Source organism: Pituophis catenifer, unplaced genomic scaffold, assembly GCF_029215685.1.
Source record: "Pituophis catenifer annectens isolate HBS135680 unplaced genomic scaffold, rPitCat1.0.hap2 SCAF_1, whole genome shotgun sequence".
Lineage (NCBI taxonomy): Eukaryota > Metazoa > Chordata > Lepidosauria > Squamata > Colubridae > Pituophis > Pituophis catenifer.
This window is the reverse complement of record NW_027256881.1, coordinates 156908765-156921590: the sequence shown is the minus strand read 5'-3', so window position 1 is coordinate 156921590 and position 12826 is coordinate 156908765. Positions and strand designations below refer to the sequence as shown.

Sequence of the window (12826 nt, the reverse complement as noted above, 5' to 3'; positions counted from 1 at the left end):
TAATACAGTTTTTGTGAGGATTTTCTAAAACTAAAATGGAAAAAATTAGAACATAATAGATTTATATTCAAATGTATGCTGATCAGAAATATGCCAATCTGTGCATTCTTAGTTTCACCATTGAACTGAATGCCAAAACTCTTTCCACCACCTATAAATTGGAAGACAAATGTATTTCAGATTATAATATAGGGAGAAAAAAAGTGAATACATATACAGAGTAAACGAGTACATTTTGGTATGGAAATGTCTAAATACAATTTATACTAAATGCTAGGCCTGACAATCAGACAAAGTGAACTATTTAGATGAAGTTTCAAATATTGGTTGAAGTAGGGAAGAAGGGAAGTGCATTCTTTGTAATGCCCATTTTACCTACCCATAGGCAGAAACAGAAATTCCCATTACAGGCAGCGAAGGGAATATGGGTAAGGAATATAAACAGTTTCAACAAAAAAATAACACAGACAAGACCTTTATCCCAGTTCAGGACATTTGTGCACCTAATTCAGTATTGCGTGTACTGATTGGAAGTTGTTCTTTAAAATCTCTGGGTTATTACCCAGGTCTGTAAACTGACTAAGCCAAAGTTTCCTGGCATAAAGTGGGCTCACACTTCTAATACACATCCTAAAGGGCTATAGGAGGAGAGGCGTTGGGAAGAATGCATGATGTCAATCTGGGTTCCCAACTTCATGAATCGTGGTTTATAAATCTTGACCCGTCTTCCAAACTGGATGGTTTCCAAGCATCAAACGCCACTGTCATCTGATACTTCTTAAACAAAAGCATTAAGCCAAGAGCAGAGAGTGGAAGATCATTTTACAGGACTACAGGTGAAGCTATTTATTAAAGGAAATGAAGGTGAAACTATTTTGTCAGATGAATGATAAAAATGGGGGAAAAAATGAAGGGCAAGCCTTGTTTGAAAATACACAAGACCCTTTCAGAAAATCACTCAACTCTGGCAGGATGATTTTGAGGATACACATTTCACCATTTTTTCTGTGCAAGACATACAAAAATGAATGTCTTTCCACAAAGCAACAATTGCTTTTAGTCTTGATGGTAGCCCTGGCCACTACTGTACAACTGTTCTGTCCTCTTCAGTGTATTACTTGCTACTCTTCCAAAAGTATTTTTCTTAAAAAATAATGGATGCTGAACTCTGCAAACTCCAAAATTTCCACCTCTGATACCCAGATCACAGGAGTTGTAGTAGCAATCTTTGGCTGCTTAGTAATCAGGGTTCTCTGCTATCTTGATGTACTCTACTCCAACAAAAGCTTGCACCAACCACGCACAGAGCTCTTAGAGAAACAAGTTGCATTTAAGCCAGGATTATTTAGGCTGACCTCTCATTGGAGCCATACTTGTTCCCTCCATCTACTTATTACCTAATTTTATTTATAATTATAATGGATTGATTTGATCCTTTCTTCAGTCCTCTTGGTTTGGTGGTTAGTTTTAAATGGAAGGATTTAAAAAGACTGATTTAATGATATTTTCTTAACTAGGGTAGAATTGGTGAAATAAAGCAATCTGAAGTCAGCTGACCTCCTTCTTCCATGCATGATGTTTATGAATGGACATATTCTTACCCAGAATCAATGAAAACCAGAAAAATAACTGCATGCTATATATTTAATAGTATGCATTTTGTAGCCCTCAAAAGAAGTGTCCTTCTCAAAAACACACGCAGGCAGCAGACTGATCCTTAAACTCCATGCAGATTTATTGACCAATTCCCTCTCCTAAAGTCCCAAATGCAAACAAATGCTTTTTCTACCTTTTAACATTTTGTTAAAGACATTTAGCTGAGAGCAGTGAAGTGCAAAGCACTGGCTCAAAGTTACCTGCTACTTGGACAGAGGGCCTTCTGGAGCAAAGAGCCTTGGTAGTACAGTGGTCTAAGGCACCCTGTTATTAAGATGGTTATTAAGACCAGCTGCCTGCAATTACTGCAGGTTCGAATCTCGCCAAGGCTCAAGGTTGACTCAGCCTTCCATCCTTTCTAAGGTAGGTAAATTGAGGACCCAGTTGTGGGGGCAATAAGCTGACTTTGTATAAATATACAAAAGGATGAAGGCTATTGCTGAGCATATTGTAAGCTGCCCTGAGTCTCCGGAGAAGGGCGGCATATAAATCAATTTTTTTAAAAAAAAGAAAGATTGTGGTCTACAATCTTAGGAAGCCAAAGCTTGCCTCAAAATATTAAAAAAATAAAATTTTAAAATATTTACAAATTGAGGAGAAATGTATGGTAAATGAAGCATTTTCAAGTTGCTGAAGTACTGTAGACAGTACTTTCCAATGAATGTTGCAAGTTAATATAAGTAGTGTTTGGAAACACTGATCCTATCTGAATAAGGTTTTATTCTTACATATCATTTGTATAGAGTAGCTTAATCCTAGAGAAAAAATCAGTTTAGAGTCCTAAAAATCAATCAAAATTAAAGGTTCTTTTAAGCATTTAATGATTTAGTAATTAACATATTGATGAACTTCTACAATTTGCCTAGGGAAAAGGAACATGACTTAGAAAGGCGGTACGAACTACTGAACAGGGAGCTAAGAGCCATGCTTGCTATTGAAGGTAAGAAATGCTTAAAAGATACATTTTTCTCTGTGGAAAATAATTTTTTAGACATTGTTGAAAACCTGAATCTGACGGACAATATACACAGGAAGCCCGGAAAAATGTAGAACTCTCAATACATCTTATTAAAATGAAATAGAATTCATGAAAATTTGAATGGCATTTATTTTGATACATAGCTCTATTTTTAGTTCTGTACAAAATAAAGAAAAAGTATATTTCATTATTTTTATAAGGTAAACATTTTAGGTAGGCCTCATCTATCTTCAGTAGAAATATGCTTTGTTAAATTAATACTTCATTGGGCAAAAGAACCATCTTTTGGATGTATTTTCTTCATTCTCTATAGCTTCCTAAAAGGCTAGTCACCTCATCTAAATGGAAACTTCTGACTAGTTTGACATAGGAATATATTGTACAATTACCTGCTCTTCCTGATATTTTAAATTACTGTACAGTAATCCAGAGGATGATTTATAATAAAAATAAACATCAAGATAGATTAAACTAACTTTACTTTATTAGTTATTTAAATATATCCCAGTCGTTGTTGTTTTTAATAAAGCTGTCATTACTTGTATCTTTCAGCCTCAAATTCTGTCTTTACAGTTCAAAGATGTTTACTTAAAAGTTAATCCTTTGGGCTCTGTAAAATGTGTAAGATGGACCTTTTGTCTAATCAATTTAAATTGATTTTGCTATTCTGTATTGACCTCCTAACCCTTTGACTGTCCATGGTAATTTCGTTCTTCACCTGATAAGGTACCTGATCCATAATAAATCAATTCTAATTAGTTTAGAGGCTTTGCTGAAAGCATGAGTTTGGAGGGGAAAGCCATGAAGTGCCAGGTAGCTTTCTTAATCCACCTCTTTGTATTTTCTTAACCAGAGTTGAAAATAATAGAAATCCTGAATAAAATCTACATCCAGAACATGTTCATCACATTTCAAAAAAGGGACCTGACAGCTATAAATATATTCTAAAAGAAAACTCTGAGCCCAGTAATCTAGAAAGTATTGTTATATAGACCACTGTGCTTTAAGGTTTTAAGTAATTGCAAGAAGTAGCAATGTGTTGGTTTTTTAACAATATTATGAAGCATGCTTTAAGAATAAAACTGAGTCAGAAATCTTATACTGTCTCTCATACTTACACACACCATTATAATTTTCACAGCAATTGTCATGTCTCCTCTTTCAATGGACTTTTTAAATTGGATAGCATTTATCAATCATTTCCTAGCAACTAAATTTTATTTAGAAATTTAGCAATTAATCTCATCTACAAATAGAACAGTTTCAAGCAGTGGAGCAAGAAAAATTACACTTCTGGCTATTACCTTTACTGTGTCCTGGAAATTAAGAATTTAAATCTAGAACAGATCTGAGAGTGGGCATAGGGAGAAAGAAGTCTTGTTGAACAAGTTAAAATCTACTTGTGAGACATTTATTTTTTTAAAAAAGACTCATATAGCCCCCCCCATATTGTGAGTGTAACCCAAGGCAATGTATAAAGCAATAAAAACAACAAAAAAGCAAACAAGCTGAATAAAAAATCAACAAAAATTAAATCAAAATGAGTGATACTGTTTTAATACATACATTTTACATGGCTGTAGCCTCATTCTACCCTATCACTTGTGGTAACAGCCAACTGTTCTTCTGGAAGACAAGGAGCCTAGGTGACCTGCTTGGATCTCTGGGGAAAGGTTATTCCACAAGGCAGGGACAGGTACAGAGAAAGGTGTTCTTATTTATTTTATTTATTTATTTATTTATCAGATTTATATACCGCCCTTCTCCCGGAGGACTCAGGGTATTGCACAGCCAAAGTAAAAACATAAATACAAACATTAAAATACAGTTAAAAAGATATATATGCGTTTGGCCTCATAATTAAAAAACAATAACAAACCTATTAAAAACATTTAAAAATGTGTTAAGCCAGCCCGGTTTGCTGAAAAAGAAAGGTCTTCAGAGCACGGCGGAAGGCACCGAGGTTTTGGATTCTTCGTATCTCTGGGGGCAGCTGATTCCAGAGGGCAGGTGCCCCCACAGAAAAGGCCCTCCCCCTAGGGGCCACCAGTCTACATTGCTTGGCCGATGGCACCCTGAGGAGGCCCTCTCTGTGGGAGCACACAGGTCGGTGGGAGGCCATTGGTAGCAGCAGGCGGTCTCAAAGATACTCAGGTCCTATGCCATGGAGCGCTTTAAAGGTGATAACCAACACCTTGAAGCGCACCCAGAAGACCACTGGGAGCCAGTGCAGCTCACGCAGGAGAGGTGTTATGTGGGAGCATCATGCAGCTCCTGTAACTACCCGCGCGGCCGCATTCTGGACCAGTTGGAGCCTCCGGGTGCTCTTCAAGGGGAGCCCCATGTAGAGAGCATTGCCGTAGTCCAGGCGAGAGGTGACGAGGGCATGAATGACTGTACACAGGAATCCCGATCTAGAATCCCGATCCCGTTCTTCCCCAAGTTCCACTAGATGACAACATTTAAGGGAAGGAAGCTGGAACATACCAACCTTATCTGGCCTGGTGGAACAGGCATAACTTTTCAGGGGAGGCAGCTTACAAGCAGCCTTGTCTCATTTAGAGCTTTTAAAGTGATATCCGGCACATTGAATTGCTTCTGAAAAGAAATTGGAAGCCAGTGCAGTTTAGGCAGCAGCAGTGTAGTATAGTATTGGTACGTTCTGAACCAGTTGTAGTTTCTTTTGTGGTTTTCAAGGGCAGCTTCATGTACAGCATATTAGAGTAATCCAAGAGAGAACTGACAGGGCATGAATGACTGTAAGCAAGGCTTCCTGCTCCAGGAACGGCTATAGTTGGTCCACAAAGGTTCCTCAGTCATGGCTGCCTCCTTTAGCAGGAGTTTGTAAATCTAGGCATCAGCTCTGTCCAGGACAGTGCTACCCTTGCAAGAATCAAAGATTACATATCATTGGGTCCAGGAGGTCCAAAAATTCAGAATGACACTGCCTTGGTAGGGTTGAGTTGAAGTTGATTCCTTCCCATCCAAACATCTTTACATCTTCTAGACTCTGGGCCAGCATTTGAGGATTTTGCCCTCAAGTTACCCCACTCTATTTCATTCTGAATATACATACTGGGGAGCCTATCAATACTCTGTTAACACAATTATAATGCGTTGTGACAGTGTTCAAATGGCACAATTTGTTGTTCACTCAACCCACACATAACAATCCTTTACACTATTGTTTTAAAATTTCTGAGTTGATTGTTCCTTGCACAAGATACAATTGTCATCAACTCATCCTAAAGAATCCTCACAGTATCTCCTTCATATTGTGAAAATATTAACTTCTATTGGTTTTTCACAGTGTTGTACAGGCAAATCTCTGGAGGCAGTTCTCCTGCAACCAGGGATCTTCTATCAGTGGGAACCAGGGGAACAAATCAGAAGCAATGTCTGCCCATCTCCCAATGTCTCCTGGCAATCATGAACATTAAGAAATGGTTCTTGATCTGTTAAGCAACTGACCCAAGATACTTTTTAATTAACACATCCATTATTCGAGAGCACTTTCTCTTTTTTTCTTGCACAAGTGTCTGTCTTACCATTTCTTATTTTTTTCACTCTCTTCTTCCTGGAAAAATGAGCAATTGTGAATAGACAAATGAAAAGTAGACTTGCTTGGCCAAGAAAGCGGTAAATCAAGACAGCAACATCGAAGCACCACTTCAGCGAACCTTCCCTTCAAAAAAAAAAAAAAAAGTAAAGGCTAATAGAAATAAAGTCACCATTGTCCACATGCAATGGACAAGACAGCTAAAAATGCAATAGCTGAGCAAGAGAAAAATGTTGTTTGCTTTGTTTCTTTCTTTGTGTGATAAGGAAATTAGTTGTATATGCATGGTACTTAACTTCCAGCTGAGTAAAACAGTAGCCAGTTCCTGATCTATTCCAGTCAACAGAGAAAACTGCACAAAACCTTATGGTATGACCAGCATGAGTTATATACTATTTTGTGCCACTGCAGGGTGATAGCGTGGGGATGGGTTAACAAAGTTTGTCAACAGCTTTTCAGGAGGCTCTGGAGGCAAAACCAAAATTTTGGGCTGCACACCCTGCAGCCATGATTTGTAAAGCTCTGTTATGTATGGATCCAAGCCTTCAAACAAGCAAAAGTGTAGATTATGATGCTTTGTAAATAGAAAATTTAAATAATCCTATAACCTTATTTCCATCAAAAGTGTTGGCCTTGTGTGTATAGCCATGCTTGCATATTTGCAACCTGTTCTGCAGTGGTTTCAGTATTTCCTAGCTGGAGAGCAAATTTCAGGAGGTGATACTAGGAGATGCTGTTTGACGTCCCATCGTTTGAATATGCAGTTTCACAGAATTCAGCATTGTCCTATTTAACATGAAATTGTTGAGGAGTTTAATCGCAACATATTTAGAATTGTACAAATAACAGGGATATAAATAGTTTAATATGTATCTATAGAACAACATATAATCTACCTATTTGCAGTTATGTACTTAAATGCAGATGCTGCTCATTCCCATCCTGAGACATTTAACTTTATAAAAGATTTTGTCAGATTTGCTTTCAAGTTGTGTATTGCTCCAAAGCTCTCATTATCAAGCTGTGGAGGAGACGCTTTTCAGAGTTGCACTTAGTTCCTACGCACTTCACCTTTAAGAAAGGGATCCACAACCTGACCTTTTAACTTGTAGTCTTACTAGTAATGTAATAGCTTTGTAGAAATCTTACCTTATGGAACAGATTAAAATTACACTACATGAGTAAGAAGGGCTGGATCTCCAAATGAGTTGCCAGGTTGTTCATATGTGCTTTCATGAAACATGAAGGAGGTCCATAATTACTGCAGAATCAAATTGTCTCATTGACAGTACCTGAGGATTGAGAATCTTCATGCATGCATGGTCCTTTTGGTTCAAATTTAATGCCTTCTTGAAAAAGATTATGTTTCTGTTTTGCACACCCTAGGGGAGAGGTGGAGGCATAGTTTTCCATCCAAGAAATGGATCTTCTTTAGAATGTTCTACATTTATTCTTGGCTTCAAGTTTGAAATGTGTGCACTTCTTAAAGGATTTGTGCATAGGTTCACTATTTTTGTAGTTATGATTTATATGATAAGCTTTTTATATTTAAAATCAATAGGTAATCCTGTGGAGGAGCTTATCCTCTAAAACCCCATTTGTAAATCTATTTAAGTTTTGTTACATAGTTCTGGCCACAGTACTCCATAGATTGATTAGCTTCAGCAGTAGAATGCTACCAAATGGATGATGATGATGATGATGATGATGATGATGATGATGATGGAAACTCTTTCAGGATTGTGAGTTGACTGGTATTAAAGCTAAAACTTTAATTACAGTCACTCAATATGCTACTTACAAAACTCATGTTAATTTTCATTAACTGTCTTATTTTATAGTGACAACCTTGAAAGTTTTGTTTTTTATTTTTTAATTGTAAAACATAAATCATTTTCATTCTGATGGGGTTTTTTTCCAGAATGCTTATCATGGTCTTTTTATAAAAATACAAAGATATAAACATCAGTAAAACAAATGCATCTCTATGCTGTAATTGTCATGAATGTATATTAAACAATAAAGTTCCTTAAAAATTGGTTGATGAGTCTAGATAGGCAACCATTTATAGTACATATAATAGTCTATATAATTGCAATGAGGAGTAACTGAGGTATGTACAAAGAAGGTTCAGGTGATTGCTTAAGCAGGCTGTTCAAAAATGTTTTCATCTAAGACTGCAGGACGTATAATTTTGGATATCTAATTATTATCCCACAGTGTGATCAGCAGAATTATTATGTCTTATTATTTACTTTGATCAGAATATTTCACACTGTTTACTTCTGAATGTAAATAAAATTATATTTAGTATCTTAATGCAACTGTGGTACTTATCCAATAAAGAAAGCTTTGCTTAAATTGGTTTTACATAGAAAACGAATTCCGGAAATCTGTGGTTTCATTTCAAAGAACATTTTTTGAACAATAAAAGAGTTTGGACATTCTTTCAGTCTAGAGATAGTAGTTGTTCCAGCTTTACTTTCCAGTTTCGAATGTAGGAATTGAAATGTATTATGTATGGAGGTTATTTTTCTTCCATTCAATGGTGTCCAGTTCTCAAAGATTACCTGGACAAGTCCCTTCAATTGTCTTAGCAATTTTTCAGAAATGGTTTGCTATTGCTTTCTCCAAGGGCTGAGAGAGAGCAACTGGCCCAAGGTCACCCAGCTGACTTTGTGCCTAAGGTGGGACTAGAACTCACAGTCTCCCAATTACTAGCCTAATCCCTGAAACGCTATTCCAAACCTGTATAGGTTAGAAACATGTTTTTCTTAAATTAAAATGCAGGTATTGGCTATTGCTGAATAATAGGAAAATTTGTAATTTTTAAAGGGTAAAATTGTGTTGGTTCCCCTTCTTCTCAGTGAGATATCTAAATAAAATAGTTATTGTCTGCTTCTCTGCATGACCATGCATTCTCCTTATGTCTATTAGTATGCATATACTAATTATGCATATTGGGAAAGCAATTTAAAGACTGGTCCACACATTCCTGGGTTTTTATTGCCATTCTAAGCTTTATTGGATGAATCTGCATCTAATTTTTAATTTGTAAATACAAAACCAAATTCACTCTGGCACCACTTGCTTTCATAAAGCTTCTGAACAGTTTTCTGCCTTGAATAAATTTTGCTTTGCAGGGGGGGTCAGGGGGATTTGAACCAGCACATTCTTGTGTGGTTTGTGAAGATTCACATGGTAACCATTGGGGTGCATTGTTAGATTTATCTGAATAAGCACCAGCCATGTGAGGCTTAACATGATTGCTCAGGGCAATGGACAGGGAAGAGAGAAATCCAAAAGACTTCTAGTGCCTTTCCTCTGCTTTTTGGGGAAAGTTGATAGAGGACACCACATGAGTCAGTAGCTGTGGAGGGTTTTCTGTGTTGTTGTTATTGTTGATTTTAAAAAAGGTGGGTGTCCTGTTTCCTCCTGCTTCTCATTTGTTCCTCTATCTCTCTCATCATCTCCTTCTCTTCATTGTTTACCTTCCTAATGAGGGAGGCGGGACAGGGTGGTAGTTGAGTGACAGGTACAGGCCCTTGCTGTCTGGCCTCTAGAGCAGTTTGTTTGGTGTGCTCCAGTGTTAAAACTGCCCTTTTTAATGAAACATTGATACTGTTTGTCTTATAAGAAGAGACATCAGCAAAGAGACCTGACTAAATATGATAGGATCTCATTCCTTCTATGACCTCTTGAAATTAAAAAATAAAGCAAACCTGAACAATGGAAGAAAAAGATATAAATTCTTACATATACAAGTTGTCTTCTTATGGCTATTAACAAATCTGGAAATTATGTGAATTTAAGATTCAGTTTATTTAAAAAAAAAACCCTATCAAATAATCTGTATTGTTATGGGGAAAAATTGAGTAATATTATTTAGTAGATGTACTTTGATTTCATTGGAGAATCAACTAATTGTTGATCAACTTAATTGTTGATTCTCGTTTTAAAGTTATTCTGAGGTGCCCAGTGCCCAGTCTGAGGTATTTTCAACTGCTAAGATATAGCAAAAGGGAAAAAAGGAAAATTATAATCAATTTGTAACAGAAAGGAAATTGCATTGTGGTAAAGTTTTATTGTATGTTGTTTTGCAGTTTTCAATCTGTATCTTTTTCTGGTTCAGAAACAGAATCTCTGTAATATACTGCAAGGGGGGTAGAAGTTATTTAGGAATATCTGTAATAAAAATGAGATCATAAACATTAATAATAATGCAATCTTTTGTGTATCTTCTCTTAAATATGATCTGTTGAGTAAAACATTTTTTCCCAAATACATGAATATAGGAAAACCACAACCCCCCCAAACCACAAACCCCCCAACTTATTTCATACATGTTTATGTTATTGACTAGTATTACTCAAAAAATTCCATAGTTTTTTTTAATAATGCTGAAAAAATATTGAATTTGATTTTATCAAACAGTATCTGCAAAAGTCAAATTAGATTTCTTGTAGTTACATAGATCCATAGGAAAATGAAATAACCCCTTATGGGTCTCTACAAAGGATGTGGCTCTATTATAGAAACCAGAGCAGTGACACTGATTTGTTTAGATCATATGTATATTAAGCTCTCAAAGAACACATTTCTGAATTTCTTCTCTTTTCAGACTGGCAAAAGACTGAAGCTCAGAAGAGGCGGGAGCAACTTTTGCTAGATGAACTTGTTATTCTCGTTAATAAACGTGATGCACTGGTCAGAGATTTAGATGCCCAAGAAAAACAGTACGTTTCATATTTTTGATGAACTCCAGGAATAAAATCAAGTTTTCCTTGCACTGTATTTAGGTTTTATGTTCAAGAAAAAAACCTTCAGGAGAAGGTCAGTCATCCGGTATTGAAGCAATTAAATCTCCTTAGGTCCTGCATTTTGGTAAAGTGATCTGCTACTACTTCTTACCTATGGAAACAGATGGTGTAACCTGGTCCCTGAAGTGGCTGCTCCCTAAACTCCTTATCTGTGCATGACTCCTACATTGAAATGTAAAGCAGAATTTTGTTAGGAAAACTACTGACAATTGTATTTGATTTTTATAGGGCTGAAGAAGAAGATGAACATTTGGAAAGGACACTTGAACAAAACAAAGGAAAAATGGCCAAGAAAGAAGAGAAATGTATCCTTCAATGACTAGCTTTCATGGTCCAAGATACTGTCACTTTTTGTAACTTCAGCCTTCTTACATTTTGGATATATGCCAACAACAAGACTAGAAAAACTAAATCACAAAAAGACAGAATTTTCCATTTGGCCAGATCAGGTTTATCTTAAATAGATTTCTGATTCTCTTCCCCCTTTTCATTCAAGCAACAGGGTTTCAGAATTAGCTTTCCACCAGGATTTTTTAATGGGTTTAATTATCTTAAATAAGTTTGCTCCCAAATGTTTAAGAAGCCATCTAGTTGTGTAAGAAGGGAGAAAATCTTAGCATTATGTTTTTAGTTAAAAAAACTTGCAAATACATTGTTCTATGTAGTCACATAGCAGAGAAAGAAGGAAACATATGCTCAATTGTTTCCTCTAGTTCTGCCATATGTAATATTAAATATGCTATCAACCATTTTATTGTTAGATCATACTTATACCATTTCTTTCAATGTGCTATATTTACATGCGTTTTTCAGCTGCAGTTTTACACTTTCATTGTAAGTACAATTATGAAATTTAAGGCTTTCTTATGTGCTCAGAGAGCAGTTCTTTTTAACCAATCTTTCAAGAGTCTTGCAACTTAAAAAAAAGTGATTGTAAAAATAAGGCTAACTGAAGTATGATCAGTTTACAGAAAATTCTTCTTTTGAGGCTACCCCATTTTTATTAATTATTTATTTACCCATTAGTTTAGTTCCCTTTTCTTGATCTTGTGCTGGACCTCTGCACTCTGGTTCTACAGTGCTGTTAATATTTATTCTGTATCCATCAGGGGTCTGTCTTGCCATTGTTTGCAAAATCTTGCAAGTAAATATATCCTTCTCTAGCATCATGCTCATTTTTGTGGAAATGGTTATGTTTATTTATTACAATACCAAGTTATGTATAAATTTTCAATAAAAGCTGGATCTTTCTTACCATAGCTGGGCTGGGCTGCTTTTTTATACATTTCAAATCCAGGTATTTCTCTAGAACCTTATGGTGGCGTAATTGTCAGCCCAAAACACAAAAAACACTTCCCCCCCATCTTTTCCAGTTTGAGAAATTGGAACTAATTGGGAGAGCATTAATCTCTTTTTTGTTTGTAGTCATTACATGTGACTTATTTATTGTTTAATATTTAGAATTATTTTACAAATGTGTTACACAAAGATTGGGCACTCATCTGTCCCTGTAAGTTTATGTAAATTACAATAATTTGTTAATTTGTTCAGCTACAATAATTTGCTTTTATTCGTTGAAAATAAATACAGCTGAATTCTGTGAAGCAAACTGCTTAGAAATTGCTGATGTGCTATATGTGTATCCAAAGTTCGTTTTTTTTAAAAAAAAAATCAGCATATTCCACATATCTCTATCAACAAATAAGCTGTATTGAGCACAGGGCTTTCTTCCAGATAAATCTGTATAGGATTTCAGCCTAAGCGACTTCTTATTTTTACAATTAAACCTATAGCAGAGGATCTGGCATTGAT

The 12826-nt window shown here is 35.9% G+C and overlaps 1 protein-coding gene across 3 annotated transcripts in view; it reads left to right on the top strand.

Moving 5' to 3' along the window:
• EHBP1 (EH domain binding protein 1) overlaps nucleotides 1–12273 on the top strand; it is a 297594-nt gene extending 285321 nt beyond the window's left edge. For all 3 annotated transcript variants that reach the window (XM_070933087.1, XM_070933086.1, XM_070933088.1), the window contains 3 exons: nucleotides 2523–2596; nucleotides 10816–10930; nucleotides 11243–12273. In XM_070933087.1, coding sequence (XP_070789188.1) covers nucleotides 2523–2596; nucleotides 10816–10930; nucleotides 11243–11333 — 280 coding nt within the window. In that variant the 3' untranslated portion in view covers nucleotides 11334–12273. The remainder of the gene's footprint in view (nucleotides 1–2522; nucleotides 2597–10815; nucleotides 10931–11242) is intronic.
• Nucleotides 12274–12826: the final 553 nt, after the last annotated feature.